This window comes from Paroedura picta, chromosome 4 (genome assembly GCF_049243985.1).
Source record: "Paroedura picta isolate Pp20150507F chromosome 4, Ppicta_v3.0, whole genome shotgun sequence".
Lineage (NCBI taxonomy): Eukaryota > Metazoa > Chordata > Lepidosauria > Squamata > Gekkonidae > Paroedura > Paroedura picta.
The window spans coordinates 48,975,321-48,999,383 of record NC_135372.1 but is presented as its reverse complement, the minus strand read 5'-3'; the positions used below and the strand labels follow the sequence as shown (position 1 = coordinate 48,999,383).

The 24,063-nt window shown below is 43.8% G+C and overlaps 1 protein-coding gene and 1 long non-coding RNA gene across 13 annotated transcripts in view; one reads left to right on the top strand and one right to left on the bottom strand.

Annotated features, from left to right (window-relative positions):
• The window catches only part of DENND1B (DENN domain containing 1B), a 250,687-nt gene that overhangs the window by 14,628 nt on the left and 211,996 nt on the right, over positions 1 to 24,063 (top strand). For 4 of the 12 annotated variants that reach the window (XM_077332751.1, XM_077332741.1, XM_077332740.1 and 1 more), the window contains exon 1: positions 22,608 to 22,817. The exons of 4 other annotated variants lie outside the window; for them this stretch is intronic. In XM_077332751.1, the coding sequence (XP_077188866.1) occupies positions 22,801 to 22,817 (17 nt within the window). In that variant the 5' untranslated portion in view covers positions 22,608 to 22,800. Of the gene's footprint in view, positions 1 to 2,137; positions 2,195 to 22,607; positions 22,818 to 24,063 lie in introns of those variants that run through there. 4 more of the 12 variants (XM_077332744.1, XM_077332742.1, XM_077332747.1 and 1 more) reach the window with 3 other exon arrangements.
• LOC143835326 (uncharacterized) lies at positions 18,149 to 22,148 on the bottom strand. The gene is made up of 2 exons (XR_013230094.1): positions 21,735 to 22,148; positions 18,149 to 21,578 (listed from the first exon to the last, which is right to left on the bottom strand). It is a non-coding gene; the product is annotated as an uncharacterized LOC143835326 (long non-coding RNA).

The following is a 24,063-nucleotide window of genomic DNA, read 5'->3' as shown; positions in this document are numbered from 1 at the left end:
AAAAAATAGACCAGGAATGCTCCTGAAGGAGATAGGGATTGGAGAATGAGCTTCTAAGACAGATGCTTGGCTAAAGTATTGTGTACTTTTTACATGCATAAAACAATGACACAGTTTTGCTTTGCTGGTATGGCTGCCTAATATTATAGTATACTGTTTACTGAGATCAGTAAAGGGTATTTATGACATGTTACAAGTAATTATGTTCTTTTAATCTAATGCACAGCAATTTGGAAGCAAAAACACAAATAGCAAATGTAACGTTTTATAAAATAGAAAGAAAAGGTGAAAGCAACCTAGTCTTTATTTTTAGAGCACATGAGTGTGTGACTTGACTCATCTTTCCTCATTCTAGTTGTGCAATGACACCCGATTCCAGCTCTGATACAGTTTCAACATTAGGATCACTACTAGGAAGCCAAACCATGTGACCATTACGGCAGTCCTTGTACTTGATTGGGCCTGATTCTGATCGCTTTGGGAACACTTGTCATTTCTTCATAAGCAAAGTCTGTAGAGGGAACTTCAATGGTTTGATTTGATTACCTGATAGAAACCGGGCCATTGAAGGTAATTAACCAACTAGGATTGATGTTCAGTCAAACTTTTTTTCATCTGGTTGCAGTATTTCTTAGGAAGGAACTCAGAAGTTGAGCTGTACCATAAAATAATGTAAAACTTGTTGATTATTTATTATAGTGCACAATTAAAAACTTCATAAAAACTATACAAAACTAACAGCACAAAATACCAAACGCGTTTCGACCCCACTGGGTCTTCCTCAGTGGTCAGAACTGTGATAATACACTCTTGATGAAATATCTATATTAAACTATTTATAAAGTGTAGCTGAGTGGCTGAATGGGATCTGTAAATTATGGCTCCAACCAAAATATGTAAATTTTATCCTTTTTGGAGACCACCTCCTATGATATGTGCCTAGGGTCACCACTCTTCGCTATTATATAATTCTGTGCTGTGAGTGTATCTCATGTGTGTCAGAAGTTAATTTAGTGTCTTCTGCATGATGCTCAACCTCTGAACCACAACCCCTTCCCATTTGCTGCCCCAGCACAGGCAAAGCCATTGGTGGTCTTTCTAGCTACCATGCAGTTAAGCTATCTGCCCAGAGTCTGGCACTAGCTTTGCTGGTTTAGTCAAGTGACTACTTCTGGAACATCCTAGGCCACCTCTTCTGTAATGCAATATTTATGGAGCCCCTAGGCACAGGATACTGGATTCTATAACATACTTTCTCACTTTCCAGGAAGGCAAGGGAACATTCCTTTATCAGAGAAGAGGCACTCTATACATGTTTGGTCCAACTCCAATCAAGGTGGCTCAATTTTTGTAAGCAGATCTAAATGTGGCCATGATTCAGATGTGGACTGTCTAATAAATCACCAAGCAGAATGATAGATGCCCTTAGCTGAACTAGGGGCTGAAATATAATCACAGATAGGGGACTATGAGAATTACCAAATCCAGACTGCTAATAATCTGCACATAGGCAAGGTTTTGGTTACATCTGCCTTTTTAATGTAATAAGAGATTAATATGTAAGAGTCTTAGCTAAGTGATTAATAGAGGGAGCTTTAGGATAGGAAAGCAAAGGGCCATTATTCATTTGCTTATGTTAATACTTTTAGCTCTCTACAGATATAAGCCTTCCCAACTGAGTAGGGCTGAGGATGAGATAAATCATGAAATCACCAAGGCTGTGATAATGGCAACTGGTCACTAATGCTTTTTATGATTCTGTGTTGACCATTTTTGCAAATGAGCTAGAATCTTCTATCATAATGTTCCAGACATCTGTGCATGAGTCTCTGCCTGCCTGCCTACTGTATGTTTTTTTAATCACTTGCAGTATTGTGTTATGGATGGCAGGAAAGCTGAATGAAATGGTAAGGTAATAATGGTATTTGGGGAAGAAAGCTCCCCTCAAATAGAATGCAGTATGGTAAACCATTGCTTAAGTTTGTTGTGACATCTGAATGAAAATTACTCAGCAAACTGGAGTTTGGTGGTTGACAACAAACTGGATTTGATGTGGTTTGTTGCTAGTTGATGAACCACAGTTTGTACTGCCTACAAAATTTACAGATAAGTTTTCTGAATTGCCTTCTGCCCACAGAGGCCACAGTACATGTCTTTCTGTTGGGAAGAAACAAAGCAATGGAAATATTTAAAGGTAAGTCAGGAAATTTTGAACTAAACATGATAGATAGAGGAAGCCAATGTAGAGGAAGCCAATTCAAGGAAGCCAACTCAGATGCATTGATTTGAGTGATGTTCAAAAGACTCAAATATAATTAATCGCTGATCTACAGTAGGAGAACTAGACTGGAGACCAACAGGATGTTAGGGTATAAGCTTTTGATTGTTAACGCTTCCTTCATCAAATACCAATATAATTAGCGCAGCATAATTAATGTTCAGAACAAATCTACCAATTAATATGTTGTAAACCTGTCTACAGTGCTGAGTTGAAACATTTGCATGGGAAGCAAATCTGATGCCCTACTTTGGAATGGAGGTCATTGTTTCTCCCAAAGTGTTTCCCCCAATAAGTAAAATTGTGGAGTAAATTTTTGCGCCGGTAAATGCTCTTTTGGAATCTGATCCCACAGTTATACTTGCCTGTTAGTTCCTGGTAAGTCAGGTCCTGTCCATTTATTCTGAAGATTGCCTATAAATAACATTTGTTTTATTAACCTCATCACCAAAAACAACCATGTTTTTTCTAGGTGGTGTATCTAGAATCTTTAAGGAATAGAAAGTTAATTTTCCAAAGTACTTCTATCAAAGTACTTTGGTTAACATACAATACCTCATCAGAATAAATCTATTAATAGGTTGCAGACATGTCCATAGAGCTGGCTTGAAATGCGAAACCTGCACCATTTTAAAACTTTGTATGAAAATCCCTACATTTTTGTAACTGGGTCATCTGTCCATTAATTCGTCATCTTTGTTGCTGAGTGAATTTAATCTAGATGGTTTTGTATAGGTTTAATCCTTTGTAATGCTCTGTAATTTAACTCACGGGAAATAAAACACATTAAATGCTGATGTGGCATTATCATAAGAGCTGGTAATATGATTAAATCGTATTTCATCTCATAATGGTACATGTTGGATGCTTTTGCTTTGTACGGCTGTTTGGCTGTGCTGCAAAAGTAGTACTATTATTCCCTCCTCTATGATTCTCTTTCACAGAACTCCCAGCTTCTTGGCAGCAGTTTTGGCAACAGATTAACTAAATCTGTGAGGTAGTCTGCATATGCAAATTATACTTGCAATTATTTTTCTGTAGCAGTCACAGCAGACGTAGGTGACAATACAACTGCCTTCAAGTTTTTGCCAAAATGTAAATCCATCCCTTTGCATTTGGTGAGGGAGTGCATATGTCTTCTGCAACTCTTGCCCAGAAGGAGCTAGGAAAATTTAAATGGCAGAGTGATAAGGGATAGCAATTGGGTGTCTCTGAGGCTGGGCTGTACACGGGATACAAAAAGTCCCCCCACCTTTAAGATTCAAAATTGTTATTCATGCACACTTCTCCAGCAATTTACGACCACACTTAGAGCTGATAGGGCCACTGGGATAATATTTTTACTTGGAAAATCCTGGATTGGAACAGGTACTTTGTTTAACATACAGGTATGGAACAGAATCAGAGCTGAGCGGCTACTGACTTTTCCGAGGATCTGAAGCCAGCCCCCCCCCCCCCCCCAAAAGAAAAAGCGGAAAGCAGGGTGTGTAAATATAACTCCCACAATTGTAGCATATTGCAGCTGCTCTGTTTACACCAGGAAATAATGGCAGCATATAGCCTTGAATAAATGTAGAACAGAAGCATAGCAATGCCTGCTGCCCTGTGGCTGCAAGGTTAAGGGGATAGACTCTCCTCTTGATCAGCACAAATACTTGCTAGAAGAAGATCAGGCTGGCCTAAGAAAAAGAAGAAGAATGCGCTATCTGGTTACAGCCACCTCATTGCCCTCTCATCCATGAGGAATTGCAGGCAAGAGATGTGCAGAAATAGTTTGCCTTTTCCTTCCCCTGCATAGCAGCCAGTCTTTCTTGGTGAGCTCCTTTCCAAGTACAGTCCTTGGCCAGCCCTGCTTCAAAGCTCTGATAAGCCCAGGCAAAAAGGGGTATTCTGGACCTGCATTTAAATTAAGAGAAACCTTCCTTTTTGCAGTCCCCAACAGATCTTGGGGGATAGGTCTATCAATGGGTACTATCCATGGTGACTAAAAGGAATCTCCACATTCAGAGGCAGTAAATATGAGTACCAGTAGGCAACATCAGGGGAAGGCCTCAGCTTTTTTGCCTGCTGTTAGCCCTCTGGAGTAACTGGCCACTGTTTTAGGTGGGTGGCTGTGTTGGTCTGCAGTAGAACAGCAAGACTCTAGTCCAGTGGTCCAGTCCAACACCAATAAGATTTCTAACATAAAAGCTTTGAGATGCAAAGTTTCCTTTGTCAGGTTGGCCAGTTTATGAGAAAGGATGCTGGACTAGATGGACCTCTGATCCAGCAGAGGCCTGATTACATTCTCATCTTCTCCTTCCACTCCTCTTTTTTGTCTCTCTTGAGTTGTAAACATGTACATGTACATTTTAAAGGAACTTTACATATACTGATGGCTCTGTGTAAATATCTCCCAACCGGCCAGATAGTGGCTTCCCCGGATCATTTTAGGTCCAGGAAATGGTTCCTCTGTCATCTCACCTTGGCTATAAAGCCATTTAGTGAGGTTATGTCTGAGGTGTGATCTGAATCAGAGACTTTCTAATTTACAGCTGTTTGCTTCCCAAAGGTTGCCAACTCATAAGCAGCTAAACTGACAGAAGGACCGTCTATTGATCCTTGTTTATCTAAAGTTTGGTGAGACCTGCACCACTGGCTGAATGCATTATGAAAGTAGACATTAAAAAAAAAATACTCTGAACATCTGAAAGGAAGAATAATTAAGAACACTTCTACCTCTTAGACACCTTTGAAATATTCTTGTTATTTTCTTGTGGTATATCCTCTTAATGTTTGTAGTCATGATGACCAGGGAATAACTTTTATTCTGTGCATTCCTGTGTAGTCATCTCTACTCTGAATAAACTTTGACTCCTAAAGTTGCATAATGAGGACTTGTGTATACTTCGTTTGGTCCCCATACGCAGGGCTGTTCCAGATTTTAAAAACAGAGGTGAATGTCAATTGGGTGTCTGTCAGTGGTGTATATGCCATAGTTATCTTTGCTGACCAGATGCAGCTTATTTCTAACAACATGCTTAAAAAAATATGCTGGATTCTTAATGTCAGCTGGGGTAGAAGCACAAGGTGAGTTTTGCTTGCGGTTGTAAAATCTCGTTTTTGAAAGTTGATGGAAATTCAAGGGAAATGTTTGTGAGTCTCTCCAGACTATGGTTTGTGATTGCATTATCATTCTCATGCCCCTGGCATGCTTTAAGGGACAGTTGTTTGAATCCCATAAGAACACGAACATTTTAAATGGCCAAAAGACATGTCAAGAAATATATATGCTCTGCTTTATAATGGAATAATTTGTCCAGGTTTTGGACAAAAGTAAAAAAACAACAAACTTTTTTTGCCATTTGACAAAGAGTGCATCAATCATTTTACAATTATTGATTAAACCTATATAGCAAACATGTCACCATTTTATGACTGTCTTTTTTTTTCCTTATAAAAATTGATAGAAAATTTGTGGAATTTTAGACATAATAAGCCTGCATAGTAGTTTCACCTACTGACTTGAGCGCAATATTTCAACCTGTGATCTAACAGTGAGTGGTGGAGGTTCATTTGTTTGGCTTGTGGAGGCATTTGCATAAGCACAATAGGTAAGATTTTGCTCGCGGTCATTGATGGCCAGGTCAGGTAAAGCTCCGTGCATGAGCAGAATAACAACAGTAGTGAAGACTTACATTATCACCAAGTGATACCACTTTTATTTTATTGTAGTGGTTAAGAGCAGCAATTTCTAATCTGGCCAGCTTGGTGTAGTGGTTAGGAGCATGGGCTTCTAATCTGGCGAGCCGGGTTTGATTCCCCACTCCCCCGCATGCAACCAGCTGGGTGACCTTGGGCTCGCCACAGCACTGAGAAAGCTGTTCTGACCGAGCCGTAATATCAGGGCTCTCTCAGCCTCACCTACCTCACAGGGTGTCTGTTGTGGAGAGAGGAACGGGAAGGAGATTGGAAGCTGCTTTGAGACTCCTGGCAGAGAAAAGTGGCATATAAGAACCAACTCTTCTTCTTCTCTAGGCAGTGAACAACAGGGTAAACCAACTCTTCTTCTAATCACTGGTGGACTGGTTGATTTGCTCACTGTTTATATAGTTGGCTGCTGCATGGCGTAAAGTGGCAGCAGGCCTGGGGAAGTGGGTGGGGGGAAGAGAGTAGGACTCCCATCAGGCTATGTGAGAATGTGCATTTGTGGTTGCTGATTGCATTGCGTGATAACATTTGAATACATGGAAAATAACCCAGTGAGTAGGCTCAAACTGACCACGAACAGCTGAGCTGAGGAAAAAGAAGGTCCCTGTTTGCACCAAGCAAACAACCTATGAGCCATACCACCTGGAGCACCTCCAGTGCCTAGGAGGTTGCAATGCCAGCTGCTGGTATTGATGCTTGGCTTGCTTGATGAGCAGCTGAGCTAGCTGTTTTTTGCTCATTTGGTAAGAAAAGTTTTAGAGGGATTTACAAAGGCATACAGTGGCTTCCAGTGTTTATCATTTGTCTTGTTCCCCCCCCCTCTGTTTTATAGACTTAGTGAAATTATGTCATTGCTTTGTTTCGCCACTTTCATTGGGCACAAGGGACAAAGGAATCACAGAGTGGTGATGTGACATCATATGCTATTCAAACTAGAAAGTATCAGAAGAGAGGCAAAGAAAAAATGGAGCGACAGTTACGTAGAGAGAGTCTGTTTCAAAGATACGGTTCTTCTCTTGATTCTACAACCTCTGCATATCCAGTTCCTGCTCCCACTGTTTCTCCACTAACCCAGTTGTAAGGATGGGGGGGGGGGGGGAGATGGGCTGCTGGAAGTTTGCCCATCCAAAGTGGACACATGGCATGCCTGCTTGGACCACAGACCTCAAATAAGTAATATGAATCTGCAATTTGTGAGTCTACTGATCTTGTGAGTATCACTGATCTGAAATCCAGAGATCTCAAGCAGGATAGCTTCAATGACAAACATTGTAACCAGCATCTAGGAATCCCTGTCCATCTCCTTAGCAGTTCTGCAATTGCCAAAGAAGAAAATGCCTGTTCGTCTTCTTCTGCCCTGCTCTTCCCTCAGTCCCCTCTTGATCTATCAGGATTTAGCAGTGTGCAGGGATGCCTCTGCTTCAGTGTTGCTTTGCAGATTAATTTCAGCCACAAGAGCAGAAGTCAAAATGTTGTTCATATTTTATGATTCAACTCTTTGTACATGGAACTCTGAATCCACTGTGCTACGCTGGAGATTTAACCTCTTGGCAAGCTGGATGTATATAGTGAATATATTATTTAAGACTGTTTAGGGAATTTATTTTGAAGCATTTCTTACCAAAAGGAAAACTGATTGCAATAGATTACATAGTTTTGCAGAGCAATTAAGACAAATAGTTTTGTATCCTGGCTCAGTTCAGAAAGAATCACAGAGAGATGGAGGGAGGGATGGGAATAGCCAAAGTCCAGCAAAAGAACCTAACAGGGAAAGTTAGTATTGCAGGAAGGCAGGCAACTAAGAATTGTGCTTGATCCAGGGATCTGGCAGACAAGGGACAAAGCTGATCTAGTAACAAGCACTGACTTGGAAACCAGAAACTGGTCCAGCAGAAATAGCTGCATTGTTTAGTTTTAATAAGTTGTGATTGTGGCCTTTGGTGAACAGACACCATCACCTTCATCTTCCAGGTTATACACTAGTCATGAACGTGTGAGTACCTTCCTGAAATCACTATATGCTGATACTGTGAGATGGTCAGTTTTGGTGATTGGTTCTTGGGGCAGGACCTAGAATCTGAGGAAGCCACATGTTGTTCTCTGTGATGGCACTCAGAGGCTCAGACAGGAATGATATGGGGTATGTTTCTTCTGGAGATCATGTTGGGACCTTCAGCATGACTTGTTATATATCCTTAGTCGAGTCCCTGCAATTGTCTGTAGGAGGTCACCTTCAGTGCAAACTCCAGGTTCACTTTTGGAGGCCCAGTGGGGTTCAGCCGAAGTACCAACTAAATCTAAGAACAAACAAACCCCCAACTGACGAACGATTTATAGTCTAGGCTTCCCCAGTTCTCTTGGACAGGTTGCCCATGTTTTACCCAGCATGGCAATCTGTCAGAACTGATTCCTGAGTATAGCATAGTATTTCCCAGGGATATTCCCTGGTTAGAATCTATTTTCATATCCACCCACACCTTTATCTGCATTGCTGCCATAAGTTGATAACCTTGTCCACAAAAAGGTGTAGCAGAACCTGCCTCCTAATTTTTTTCTGGATAGTATTACATATTTGTTCTGTCCGACAAGAAAGGTGGAGTTCATAGCTCTAGGCTCGACTTTCATGGCATTAAGTTTCTGAATGTTTCCAAATTCTGTGTGACTAACAAGTAATTAGTTACTGGAAGAAAATGCTTGGTCTGCTACTATTGGCTTTAAGGACTCTTTCATATTTCCATTCAACCTTCTGCCAACAAGCAAGCAGCCTACTGGATTTTCACTGCCTGCAGGTACATATTAGTAGCACACCTTTGTACTCTGGGCTTTACCATCTTTCCCTGTCCTGATGAGTAGTTGGTGATGGCTCCGTCTCTGTTTCACAATCCATTTGAGTTTGATCCTCAGCACTGCTCAAGATTTGAGGTTGTTAATCAGTTGAGAAAAATCCATACTTAATTTATGTTTCGGTACTGTCCTAGATTCCCCACTTGTGTCCTTTTTTGCTCCTAGTTCAGGCTCTCCTTTAAAATAAAACAATTAGTGTTTAACCTGCTGTCATTTTTTGTCAAGTCTTAGGATCCCTAGACTGCTGAATTATATGACTTTTGGTTCTCCTGTGGTCCCTTCTGCATACTTCCCCTTCAAACTGGGGTTATTGATAGTCCCTCTCACCACCTGGAGATCCATTGTTTCCAAGCCCTAGGCAAATTCTATGTTCTTTCCTCAGTTGCACCCTATTCATCACTTGTAGGCGTTGTCTTGCCATCATAACTGATGGTTATGGCTGGTGAGCTCATCATGGGGATCATGCTATAGATGGTTTGTGGGAAAAATAACGTCATTTACATAGCCACAGACAACACTATAGAAATGGAGTACTCGAACAAACAAGGGGGTAAGTTGTGGTGTTTGTGACTAATTTCTTCTAATCCAAGCCAGTGTTTTAGATCATCTTAGTCCACTCCAGAGGACTGATTTCTGTAGTCTGTAAATAAGTTGTGATTTTGGGAGATCTTCAGGCCCTACTTGGGAGCTTGGAACCCTAGTTCCAGCCCATACTGCACAAAAGTCTCAATGAACAAACAAGTACAGCTCTGTTTTACTGCATATTTTGGAGTTACATGGTGCAGTTGATAAGGGGTTGGCCTGTCCAGTTGTTTTGAAGGAGCTGTTATTTATCCTCCCTCCAAGTTCTCTAAGTGTCAAACCTTGCTGAACATCTGTCCCAACCCATTGCTTACTTCTTTGTTCTTCCCAAGCCAACATCTGAAACGGCACCTCTGTGCCAGGACATGCCTCTGTCTGTCATATTTTCTTTTAGCTTGTAGCAAACACTGGAGGAACATTTGAGTAACCCTGCTGCTGAATAAAGCATGAGTTGCTGTAATACAGACCTCAGCAATAGCAGAGGCATACTGCAGAGCAGTGGATCTTGGATAAAAGATAAAAATGCAACCCTGCCAGGTCAGGCAGACATAAATTAAGAAACTGGGTGCCATCAGAACAGTCAACCACTATGATTCTGCGAAAGAAAAATGGGCTTGAGTCAAGGTCTCCTTAATTTAGATAGCATACCTATTGGCCCTGGCTCTGACTGGCACGGACAAAGGAGAAGTTAATGCATTATTTTCTTTGAGGAACTACATTCTTTGTATTGAAGTGGTGGTGTAGATTTGCTGTCTGTTTATGGCAAGTGGTTTGGCCAAATGAAACTGAGGTCATGATCTGTGGCAAAATGATCATATTCCTTTATGGCTATAGATGTTTTTTCCACAGATGCTAAATCATGACCTCAACATTTGGGGAATTGTGACAACATATTGTTTGCTTGACCTACACCCCCACTCCTAAATAACATTCATTTAGTATTGCACATTTGTTATTTATTATAATTTACTTCATTTATATTTCACCCTTGCCTCTCATGCACCTTGCGTGTTCCCTTGGCCATTCCAACAGCCCTGTGAATTAGGTCAGGCTGTGAGTATGTAACTGCCACAATGTTATCCAGCGAGCTTCCATGATGGAATGGGGATTCAAGCACAGATCTCCCAGATTCGAGTCCAACTCTGTTATCATCATACCACATTGGTTAAATATGCCAACTTAATACAATTTTGTACATGAATTTGGACTTTTGGGGCTTTTCATTCCCAGCTCCCGGGAGTTGCTGGCCAATTGCACAATGGGAATAATTTTGATAGCTCGGTTCTGGAATGAGAACTGTAGCATCTCAGAAGTACCTGCTATAATTGAACAAAAATGGGTTATATGATCTGCCTACTGTTTCCATTATTTACCTGTACAAATGGGGGTAGGACTATGGCTTAGTGGTAGAACATCTCTGGTTTAAGCTCCATATAAAAATATCGGCTAAGTAGGTGATATGAATGACCTCCACGTGAGACCTTGGAGACCCACTGCCTGGCAAAATAGACAATACCAGTGGCCTGACTCAGTAGAAGGAGGTTGCAGGTGCTTGTGTGTCTTCAAATTATGACCACACTGGTTTTAAATAGGTTTCCAGGGCACTGTAGAATTGCTTGGAAGGTTTCTTCAATAATAGGACCAGTGATAGGGGGGAAGCTATGACTTCCAGTCTTCCCTTATGAACAGCTGCAAATGTTTTGTGGTACATTCTGATATAGGTGGGCCAATATTGTAGTCATCACGTTTGGGGAAACTGAAAATTCTTCACAAATATGTCCCAACATCCTCTGCAATATATACAGAATATTTTTCGCAGACATTCATCAGTTCCTCGGTGGATGAATGCGGTTGAAATCTGTGAAGACAGGGTGTTTGAAAACTATATAATTAGAATGTTATTCTGACAGCATAATGAGATTATTAGAGTTGGTTTTGCTCTGTGAGAAATGGGATCCCCCTCCCCGCAAAAAACCCTCATGGATTACTGCCAATTTATGGCTGTGTGGAACCCCAGAAATGCTCTTTACCACCTCTCTGATGCTGTAGAGCAGGGGTAGTCAACCTGTGGTCCTCCAGATGTCCATGGACTACAATTCCCATGAGCCCCTGCCAGCATTTCTGGAAGGGGCTCATGGGAATTGTAGTCCATGGACATCTGGAGGACCACAGGTTGACTACCCCCGCTGTAGAGTATCCTTGGGTACACCTTTGGGGCACTTTGTTGAAGGCTGCTGCACATGAAGCCACAACATTGATATTTTATAGGTAGTACTGTACTTGCTGCTTGATTGGCAGCTATTTTGTGAGATCTCTGAGTTGTGTTCTACATATTTTCAGAGGATCGTGGGCTGTGCTTGTTAGACTGTGTGCTGTGTACACTTCCCTTGGCTACTTCTTATAGATGACTGCCATGCTTAAAAATATACTGCCTCAAGCAAGTGCTTGAGACAGTTGTGCAGTTTTAACAGCCGTGGTTTAAAATTACTGATTGACAACATTATCATTGTATAGTAGTTTGGAAACCCCAGCCATTCCTTCTCTTTTCCACTGTAAGGCATGAGCACACTGATTATCCCTTGGGAACATGGGGATCTTTACCCTCCAATTCTCAACTGTTCTTGACTGTAATATATGTAGTCCTCATTAGGCTACCTCTCACACTTTGGCTGAATATACGAAGCCATATTTTGCTGCATACCTGGGAAGTACCCTGAGTAGGTTGGGATTGCTACATTTGCTGTGGGTGACCTTAAGTTGGTGCTTTCAGAATTGGCATGGGGGACCAGCTACATTACTTGTTCATACATTGTAGCATTGGGCATGAACCAAGAAAATGTCATTTGTGACATTTCTTGGTTTGTGGTGTGCCTGATTAATAAGCTATGAACAGTCATAAACTTTTAGATGCCAAACCACACAGTTTTTTTTTGTGAGGTCCATGACGTGGTAGAATCCCTGCCCCCAGCATGCTAGAGACACCAAACTTGCAGGGCATCTCTAACTGACTCTTCTACTTGCCATCCAAGTGTGATGAGGATTGGATTTACAGTGTTGCTTCTTTCTGCAAAACAATCATTCTCTTAAGTAACCATCTTCCTTTCACACTGAACATAAATTTGGATCTTCTTAATACATTGGAGGATTGTTGCTACAGCCACAAAACAGTCCTACTGGGATGATTCTACACTTACTTTGTTTATTCCATTGTGGATCCTGCTGAATTCAGATTGATTTGAACTCGAGTCTTCCTCTGTTCCCCCCCACATTGAAACAGCGAAGTGTTCTGCACGTGATTATGGAAGCTCAGAAGAGGAGGGGGATCGACCTGGGATTGGAATAAAAGCTCTGTGCAAATTCAGCCCTGGTCAAATTTGAATTGACAACATGCCATTGAATTAGAAGGCAATTTGAAGATGGATTGATTTAAAGGTTATGGCATCAGAGATTTAGAACCTGGATTGATGTAGGCCAAATCAGAAACTTTATTATGGAAAGCAGTTTGCTTCCTCTTCCATTTACTGCAAAAGGGGAGGTAAGGCTTCAATATTGACAACTGGGAGATAATTTATCAGATTTGTTTTTTAAAGCCTTGACAATTCTACATGTGGCTGCTTAAAAGAAAATATGTCTTTTACACGTTTTGAAAGCAGTGCTGGATGGAATTCTCAATGAGCTGGAACTCTAACTTGGAATAGAGTACCATGAAATCAATGAGCTGATAAAGATGCCAAGTCCAAGAAGTATATAAATGGCTTGGAAAATGACTAAGCCTTTTGGCAGTAGAATTGTGGTTGAAATCTACACATGGCTTTCCATTTTTGCACAGAATACTCCAGCACTGGATGATGACTTATTGGGCATATCATCTCACCATTATTTCTTTGGTTTTCTTATTTGGGAGCTTTTAAAATGACACCCAAGTCCAGGACTGTCATTCTGATTAGGTGTGATCCTTAATTAATGTTGGGGAAAAGAGGATGTTTCAGTCTGACACGTCAAAAAGAACTTTAAAAAAATCCTCACACATTTTTTCTATTCTGTCTCTAAGGAACTGAGAGATGTAGCTGAGTTATTTATTTATGTAGGAAGTGTGTATGCTCTCTTCAGTCCCTCCCCAAGATGTCCCACACTGAAAATAATAAAACCAAATCAAGACAATAAAAACAAGTCAATAAACCAAGTCATGCAATAAAGTCAATAAATAAGCCAAGCCAGCAGTATAAATATGGACAGTTAAAAAAACCTTACAATAAAAAAGAACCCAAGACAATGGAAAAAGAGCACACATGACCAAGGGTAAAGAGAAATGTTTTGGCCTGGTGCCTAAGGGAAATTCAGGTAGCTTCAAGGAGGAGGCAAGGTGCCATCACTGAAAAACACCCAACGTTGGTTGGTTAGGAGTGGAGAAGCACTAATATAATTGTTTCATAGGGGTGTTTCATCAGACTGGAGGGAGTTGGATAGCAGGGGACCTCAGGGCTTGGTGCTCGGTCCGGTACTTTTTAACATATTAATGATCTAGATGTGGGGGTGGAGGGACTACTCATCAAGTTTGCAGATGACACCAAATTGGGAGGACTGACAAATACTCCAGAAGATAGAGACAGAATTCAACGAGATCTGAACACAATGGAAAAATGGGCAAATGAGAACAAGATGCAATTTAATAAAGATAAGTGTAAAGTTCTGCATCTGGGTCAGAAAAAATGAAAAGCATGCCTACTGGATGGGGGATACGCTTCTAGGTAACACTGTGTGTGAACGAGACCTTGGCGTACTTGTGGATTGTAAACTAAACATGAGCAGGCAGTGTGATGCAGCGGTAAAAAAGGTGAATGCCATTTTGGGCTGTATCAACAGGGGCATCACATCAAAATCACAAGATGTCATAGTCCCATTGTATATGGCACTGGTCAGTCCACACCTGGAGTACTGTGTGAAGTTCTGGAGGCCTCACTTCAAGAAGGACATAGATAAAATTGAAAGGGTACAGAGGAGAGGGACGAAGATGATCTGGGGCCAAGGGACCAAGCCCTATTAAGATAGGTTAAGGAACTTGGGAATGTTCAGCCTGGAGAAAAGGAGGTTGAGAGGGGACATGATAGCCCTCTTTAAGTATTTGAAAGGTTGTCACTTGGAGGAGGGCAGGATGCTGTTTCCGTTGGCTGCAGAGGAAAATACATGCAGTAATGGGTTTAAACTACAAGTACAATCGTATAGGTTAGATATCAGGGGGAAAAAATTTCACAGAGTAGTTCAGCAGTGGAATAGGGTGCCTAAGGAGGTGGTGAGCTCCCCCTCACTGACAGTCTTCAAGCAAAGGTTGGATACACACTTTTCTTGGATGCTTTAGGATGCTTAGGGCTGATCCTGCGTTGAGCAGGGGGTTGGACTAGATGACCTGTATGGCCCCTTCCAACTCTATGAGTTGGATTCTGTTTTTTTGGATGTGTGTGAAGTTGGGTTAAGTGTTACTGGGAAGACAGATCACCAGTCCCCAAAAGTCCTGAAGTGTGGCATTTTCCTGAGCTTTCTGGGAACTCAGGGGCTCAAAGTCAAGTTTTGTCTTGCCATCATTACAAGAACTACACCGTATTCAAATACCACTTATAGACTCACACTACTGTGCTAATCTAGAATAACCTTCACTTGTGGGGTGACATTTGTGTCAGGTGGAGCTAGTCTACTACTAGAGCAATTTGAGAAGGAGTCACAGAGATCTTCCACACTGCTGTGGTGCTGGAACATCGTTCTTGGTGGTGTGGGTCAGTTGGGAAAGATCTGCTAAGCACCTGCCCCTGTCCCTTGAGGTATCTGGAAAAGCGCAGAGCTTGTCACAAGGGCAGGTCTTTGGTGTGAGCCACAGGATGGGAACTGAGAATCTCTAAGCCTTTGGCATGCAGTCTGTGGCCTGGTTTGAGCTGCATTAACAGGATCCAAAATATCATGGCACCAGGAACTGAGGCATCTCCATTATTGAGCTTACGTTGTTACTAAACCCCCACCCTCTGGTCCCACGTCAGTGTTACAGAAAGACTTGGCTATAAATACTTTAAATAATGGACGGTAGTTTTGCTCCTTTTTATTATAGGATATTGCTCTTACACAAAACAAACCAGTTCTAAAAATAGTCCTACTTCCCATTGATTTTTCTAAAAAGCCCCATAGCTCCCCTCACACTGTGGTCCGTATTTCACTGGAGGAAAACACAGTAACACCTTGAATTTCTGAAAGAAGTCATAATACTGTGGTGGAAAAAAGAGAGAAGAATGCTTGTACTTAGCCCAGTCACACTAATAATAATGATAACTACATATTTAAAACAATATCAGTTTGGTTTGGTTCAGGTTTGTACTAAATCATGATTTAATGAAATTATGCATTTCTAAACATAGGGCATTCCACTGATTCTAATTAATTTTACAACCTTTTTCAGGCTGCGGACCGGCGGTGGCAGGGAGGCCGATTGCCCAGTGCGCGGCCAGGTCGTGCATGCGCGTTTGCACCATGCGCTGTCGCAAACGCACATGTGCGGCACTCATGCATGCGCATGTGCACGGGAGTGCCATGCATGTGAGTTTACAGCCGCGAATGGCACAAACATGCATGCGCAACCTGGCCGCGCATGCGCATTTGTGGCTGCACATGGCCGCTCTACTTTTTCACCAAGTTTGGTGAAGACGGAACTTGGGGGAGGGGGGTCATCTGAGTTACAGCCTTCCCTCCTAAGTTGACATCTGGAAATTGCTTTTTGGGGAGATGCTAGCCACGGAAAGTGGAGTATATAAAACAGACCCTGTGTGGTGGATCTTGCTGGGATGCCCTCTACACACCCTACAAGTTATGTGCAAATTGCTTTTGCAGGGGGAGTCCGAGTTACATACGTTCAAAAAGGCCTGGGGGGAGGGCATGAAAATGCTTTTTAGGTATATGTCAAGTGTGGGTTCAGGAGTGTATAGCATGGGCCCTGTGTGACCAAGAGGCATCAAACTCATGATGGATCTCCCCAGGATTCTAACTACAGTATATGCCCTGACTTGAGGAGTCCAAATTTACAGCCTGCCAAAGAAAGAGACCCCAGAAAAATGCAAATGTTATTGCTGAGGTTTGCACCCCTCCTTGCTGCCACTATGTTGGGGCACCGGCATTCATGACTGGGTAGCCATGGGTGATGCGTCTACTGCCCAAGCACTCCCTCAAGCTATTCTGTATCATCACAGCAGTGTTTGCTGCTGTCTGGTTCACATTCATTCCTGTGCGTGAAAGAGAATCATCTTGTAGCCTGGTGGCAGTGGGCCTCTTCCCTCCTGAGCATGGGCCTACTCCTCAGTTCCTCTGTTCACCACCAGTGGGCGGTGAGGAAGAGGTAGGCTCCCACTAGTGGCTGACCTTCTTCCAGCAATGACAGACTGGGGCATGCTCTTTGCAGGTGCTTTCAGAGACCAGTGGTGGCCAAGTGATGCCGGTCCCAGCCCCTCGAGATACAGGCACGGCACACCTGACAATCTACCATGAATGGGTCACTCCCCAGGGTGATTCCATTGCTGAACTATTCTTAATGCAAACCCTCCCCCCAATATCCAGTCAGTTCCTTTCATTTATACACATTTTTGCTCCTCTAAATGACAGCCTTTCAAATAAAATCAGAGTCCAGTAGCACCTTTAAGACCAACAAAGATTTAATCAAGGCGTGACCTTTGGAGTGCAAACGTCCCATTCTAGGGGATTCATTGGCTGTTTTGACAAAGAATTATCATTGGCTGTATCTGGTTGTGACACAGATGTAACTGAACTGATTTTTGCTATATATTTCCTGTCATGTAAGAAGATCATAGTCTGACGAAGGGTGCTTGCACTCGAAAGCTCACGCCTTGATTAAATCTTTGTTGGTCTTAAAGGTGCTACTGGACTCTGATCTTATTGTGCTACTTCAGACCAACACGGCTACTCATTTGAATCTAGCCTTTCAAATAGAGAGCTATTATGTCCTTCCTCAACCTTCTTTTCCAGACTGACCCCTTCCCAGTTCCTCAGTGTTTCCTTATAGTGTCTGGTGTAGTAGTTAAGCTTTCCTCCAAGCCCTTGTTCACTATCATCAGTCTCCTGCAGCTGCTCCATTATCTCCACATCCTTTTTCTTGAAATGAGGCCTCCAGGACACACAATACTCCAGGTGTGACCTGATCCATGCAGTGTACTGCTGGATTATAACATATTGTGCTTTGCATGTCATACTCCTTTTGATACACCCCAAAACAGCATTAGCCCTTTTTTTTTTGCTGCTACTGCTGCTGCATAACACTGGCTGCTCATACTTGGCTTATGGCCCACCTGTACCCTAAGATCTTGTTCACAGATACTGCTTACCAGAAGTATATCCCCCATCCATGCATGCGCCTAAGTTTTGTTTACCAGATGTGGAATTCTGCACTTCCTTGTTGAATCACATCTTGTTCATATCCGCCCACTATTCCATTGTGTTTGGATCTCATTGAATTCTATCTTTATCTTCTGAGGCATTTACTACTCCTCCCAATTTGGTGTCATCTGCAAATTTAATTAGTAGTACCTCCATCTCCTCATCCAGATTTAGAACATTGAATATTACTGGGCCCAGAACAAAGTCCTGTGGCACCCCACTGGCACCTCCCTCCAGTTATTTTAATAATGAATTTACTGTTGATGCTGAAGCCACAACAGCCATACAAACATTCACAAAAACAGTTCACAAAAATAGGGTGGAATACAAATCCCAGAATAAACAAGTCATATTTATTTATTTATTGTATTTATATAACGCCCTCCCCGAAGGCTCAGGGTGGTTTACATGGAACAAGAAAACGATACAGGTAACATCATTTCTAGAACAAAAAAGTGAATAACAATAACATTAACATAATAACAACAGTAAGGAATGACGGAACTACAATGGCATATGAAATGTCATTGACGACTACTCTTTGGGTGTGGTTCTCCTAGTCACCTAACAATCCTAGAGTCCAGTTCACAGTCCTCCAGTTGGCCCATCAGAATATCATGGGAACCTTTTCAAAGGCTTTACTGAAATCAGATAAATGTGCACAGCCTAATACTATGTCAAAGTCTACTGCCAAGAAAACCAGGAAAACAGGATAAAACTTTATTGTGTCAGTCACCAAAAGGTGAAACCCTCACCAAACACATTCACTCAAGACCCTGGGTAAAAATATCAGGCACAGAAAGAAAGCTTGGAAGAAGAGTATTCCCTGAGTGAGGGATCACTTTGCTTGTGATAAGTACAGAGAAGTGACTATAGATGTTTGGAAGTAAATAATGAGTAAACATTTGGGTCAGATTACCAACGGCTACAGTTGGACAGTTTTAAGTCCTCACAAAAGGCATAGGACAAAAATAGCGCCAGGCTGGATAAATTATGATCAGTATGTTCCACAGAGTGCCCACCAACAGGCAGTGAAGCAAGCTGATTTTGTCGATTGTTTGCTGACAGGGCCACGGGATCCCCACAAGTCTGATTTGATGCTCTGTGCTGGGTTGATCAAGGACTCCCATAATATCGGTGACACTCAAGCCACTGCTGTTCTGTACAATGGAATCAGTATTGGCACTCTGGCCCAGAGGTACGGATAACCACTGCTGCACTAGCATTTTGGCTGGAATTAGGCCTCACTATTAGCAGGAAGCCACAAGTGGGACTGACATTCCTGGTAATACAAACTAATAGCCCAGGGCCCAACTACAAGCTGCTGGAGGATCCGAGACGGGATGGATTTCCTGATGTGCAGTTTAACCTTAAACAGCAGGCATGGGCGAGGTTGGATCGGGGCCACAGTGGTGGGGCAGTTTCCCTCTCTGTCATTTCTCTGATACCAGTTGGGACTTCCAACCTGTAATTAATCCTGGTAGGGAGAACAGGACAGGGATAATACAGGAGCCTGTATTTTTCTTTCTTTCTTCAATTGGGCTAATTTATGTGCATGAGAGATTTCTATCAGGAAAATGGTGCAAGGAAAGAGCTAACCACATGGTGATACAGCTCCTATACATCTTGATTTTAAAATTCAAGCATATGTTATGAGATCTAACCACAGATCTCAAATATATGTTGTAGTTTGATTCTTAAAGCGGATTGGATATGTAGGGCAAGAAGTCACAGGGAGCATAGTTGGCTTGTGCTTCCTGTTCTGTGCTTGGTAGAACTTCTGTATCTCTTTAACCCCCAGAGGAAGGGGGTTCATAAGACAGTTTTAGAATCTCCGACTCAGGGAATGGAAACTTCAGTATGTAATCCTTCAAGATAGATTGTGACTATGCAGTTTTAGGGCACAGTTCAGTGAACTCAGAACTGCATGCTTTTGTAATCTTTTTTAATGGTGGGAGCCATCTCAGTGTTGCCTCAGCTTTTATAGTCCCTGCTGCTCAAATCATGTGAATATTTTTTGTTTCAAAACTCATAAAGTTAAAGAAAGTCAGTTGGCAGGATTTCGCAACCCATCTTGCTGGCTAAACCCACCCCCTGGGTTTGGCCAGAAAGGATGGTGGCTGATCATATTATCTGATGATGTGTTTTCATTATATAAAAATCATTTCAGACCAATGCTCCATTTTCTCCCACCCCTTGCAAACTTATTGCAGATATTTTTTTAAAAAATAGGGAAGCAGTATTTATAATGAAAGGAGAAGCACATAAAGGAAATGGATATAACCAGTTCTTCAAAAAACAAAACAAAACACAAAGCAAATATTTAAGACTTGAATGCTAGTATCCAAGGTCCATTCAACTGCATGGAGCAAAAGATATCAAATTGGGTCTTGTGTTTCAGGAGAAAACAGTCATGCCCCAGATATTCTGACTATAGAAACATAAGGTTACATCTTTGTAGTTGTTCAGGTTAAGCTCTCCCCCCCCCCCCAACAACCACATAGACCGTTTATGGACTGGGAACTTCAGTGCCCCAGCTCCCATGCAGGAGCACAAATTGGAAGCGAATGAGGTGCACCAGGCCAAGTGTTCCCCCATGTGGGTGCAGGAAGAGGTGAGGCAACCTGTTATGACTAAAACTCCAGCCTGCAGTCTGGCATGAAACCTCCAGTGCATAAACGGTCATACACACACCAGATCAAGGCAGTTGTGTCTACTGGAAAAGGCAGGATAGAAATCCTTATCCATTGTTGTTCCTCTATATTTTTGTGAAACAGCCTAGGCCTCTTTGCTGTCAGAGGCCTCAGTGCCTGGAGCCAGAAGCAGGTAAGGGGAGAGGGCCCTGGGCAAAGGGTCGTGGTGGAGGGCTTCCTAACGAGGGCCTCTTGGCCTGCTAAGCAGGGCCTCCCAGCCTGCTGACTGCCTGCTAACTGTCCCGGCCCTGCTAGCGAGCTGCCCAGACCCCGCTCCACTTGATCTGGCTGCGAGCTGCGGCCCAAAACCGCCTTAAGCTGCCTGGCAAGGGGCCAGGGGAGGGGGCCCTTTCAAGACCGGTTCTTAGGAATGGGCTTTGAAGGTAGTACTTAAATAATTTTAAAGTCCTTTTAAACTATGATATCTGATTTTGTCAACTTCGTATTGCAATGGACCTTCTGTATATTGCTCCTTTGATATTGTATCCCTCTTAAATAAGCCAATAAAGACTTTGTTCTTGTTATTCTACAGTCAGTATGCAAAGATGGTACTGCTGTTGCCCAGGGAAGTTTTAAAATTGCAGTATATCAGCTCTTGAAAGAAAAACAGGACATTGAGGAAAATGCAGAAATGCAGGCATGTGGGATAAATGTCATTTGTATCCTTAGAAAAAATGGTGAATGAACAGTGCAAATTTTGAAGAAAATTACTTGCACAGAACCACCCTGTTATGTAATTTATGGGAGTAAGCTCATGTGAACTCAATGAGACTTTGCTCTGAATAAAGATAGATATAGAGCTTCAGGGACAAGTAATCTGTATTAAGCGGTTCTCAGTACATTTTAAGCTGGTTTGTCCGAAAACATAGTGAGTTTGTCAGAAAACATGGACGAGAGCTGCATTTTCTTTTCAAAGTAGAAGTGAAATGTGGGTTTACCACCTTCCTTCCCTGGTTAAGCTCTTGAGCTTTTAAACAGTCAAGAGATGCAAACATTCAACAGGTGTAGCTTCACCTCCACTCCTTGATGCTACGGAAAGTGGTGCCACTGTTTAAAACACACGAGCCATCCTAGAAAAAAAAGATAGTAGCTCTAGTGAGAAACAGACTTCCTACTTTCTGTGGGCCTTCCCTTCCCAGGGCAGCTTGGCAAAACAAAACCAGCTTGGGAATTCCTGCCTTGGGTAACAGGGATTTCTCCATATAATTTGTAAACACTTCTCTCACCCAGATCCCAGGCTGCTTTCTGTATTTCCTTCAGGCATCCCCGCCTTTCTGGCTGAGACTGGAGGCTTCTTCCAAGCTGCCTCACATGGGAATGTTGTGAGAGATCCACCACACCCATGCAGTGCCCAGCAGGGGTCAAAGTGTGAAGACAGGGCCAACCGGGCTTCCCATAAATACCCCCTTGCCACGGAATGGCCTGGGTGACCTGGGACCGGTAGCTGCCTTGTCTCTCAGTTTAACCTCTCCCGCACGGGGTCGGCCTGAGGCTAAAGGGGGGAGCCCTCGGAGAAAGACTGGGGGGTTAAAACGCACCAACGACTAAACGTTTGTTTCCCCCACCGCCACCACGTGAGGTTCAGAGGGCGCGAGTGAAAATGAGCCCGGCTCTGACGCCAGGCCAGCACTCGAGAACTTGGAGCGAGTTGCCCGGTTGGGACTCCGCCGCTCACAGCCTTTGCAAGCTCAGCTTCGTCAGCAAGACCGCGGCGGGAATTCTGTCCCCGAGGTGGAAAGTTTCTGCAAGGCGCCGGAGCGGGCCTGTCCCGGGGGTGTCTGCTCAGTTGGCAACCCCATAGGGCGGCTGTGGGCAAAACAAAGCGCCCCCCCTCCAGCCCTTCCTGTTTTCATCCCGCCGGGTCAGGTGTAGCAGAAGCGGCAGGCCGGGCTCAGGCCTCCGCCGGCCCCCGGCGAGTTTCCTGCTTCCCACGAGGTGCCGAAGAAGCGGCTTCTGTGCGACAGGAACTGAGGGAGGCTGAAGAGCAGCGGCGGCGGCGGCGGCGGGCGGGCAGGGAGAAAGCGGGAGGGAGGCGGTGCTGCTGCTGCTGCTGCTGCTGCTGCTCTTGCGGTCGCCGCCGTCACACCGGGCCGACGAAGCCGACCGCCAGCCAGCCAGCCATGGCCAGGCTCGTCCCAAGCGCCCGCGACGCCCCGCCCGGCCTCTGAGGGAGAAAGAGCGAGGAGCCCACACCGCGCTCCGCCTCAGCTGGCGCCGCTGTCCTTTCCGCGCCCTTCGGGGGGTGCCGCCGCCGCCGCCTCTTCCTGAGGCCCCTCGCCCCGAGATGCGACCATGGACTGCAGGATCAAGTGAGTGAAGCCGCCTCCAGGGCTGGCCAGCAGCAGCAGCCGCAGCAGGACGACGACGAGGAGGAGGAAGGGGGCTCTGGAGGGGGAGGCTGCGCCAGGGGGCTCGGGAGGGAGGGAGGCAGGCGTCAGGCTAGGCCTCGAAGCTTCCCCCAGCCCCACTTTGGCTCTTTCTCTGCATGAAGCGAGGGAAGGCGAGACGCATCATTGGAGCGACCTCCCATTTCGGCGTGTGGCTGTCGCCTGTGCGCTCTTTTCGAGGGAGTCCCATTGAAAGGCGGGGGCGGCGGGGGAAGCTTTCTTCTGCGCTCACATGCAAAGGATCGGGCTGTAGTATTCTCCCCCCCCCCCATGCAGACCGGGATAACCGGAGTTGGTGAAGCAACCCCCCTCCCTCATTCTGTGACACGAACCTCTTTGGGTCGTTATTATTATTAACTGAGAATGGGAATAAAACGTGCCACTCTCCTTGGGCTTGGGCTTCTCCTTAACATGGTTGTTCTTCATGAGCCCCAGACACAAGTTATACCTGAGCATCAGCAGTCTGTCCTTCTCGTTCGACACCCCCTCCCCCCATTTCTGTGCTTAACAGCAGTTTGTTCTGCCTGTGTCAGCAGGGAGCTAATACTTATCTTTGTCTTATGAAAAGGAAGAACAAAATCCCCAAACTTTCACCTGCAGCTCAAGATGTTGCTGAAGGCACAAGAACAAGACAGTTGGGTTGCTTTCTGCTCAGTTAGCCCCCCTCTTTCCTCCAGTTCATGCTCTCAGTGAGCCTGGTGGTGAGCAGCTGGCATCCAAACATGAGTTCCTGAAGAACTACCCCCAGCATGTGCAAATAACTCTGTTATTCAGGTCTCCATCTCAGCTATTGAAACCCTCCCTCCTTCTGCATATGCGCAGTATATAGCATTTGGGTACCTATGTAGTCTGGCAGGTGGTGGTGGAAAGGGCCCTCAAGTCCCAGCTTATTGGGACCCTATAAGGTTTTCAAGGCAAGAGATGTTCAGAGGTGCTTTGCAGTAGCCTGCATCTGTATCACCTTCTGGTATTCCTTGGAGGTCTCCCACCCAAATACTAACAAGGACAACCCTGCTTAGTTTTCACAATCTGAGAAGATTGGGCTAACCTATGCTATCCAGGTCACGGTGGTCTGGCAGGCACTCAGAACAAAACTTCAGAATGGTTGGCATTATGGGCCTGGGTTGTTGAAGGGAAAATCCTGTTCTTCCTCGCTTCAACTTGCATT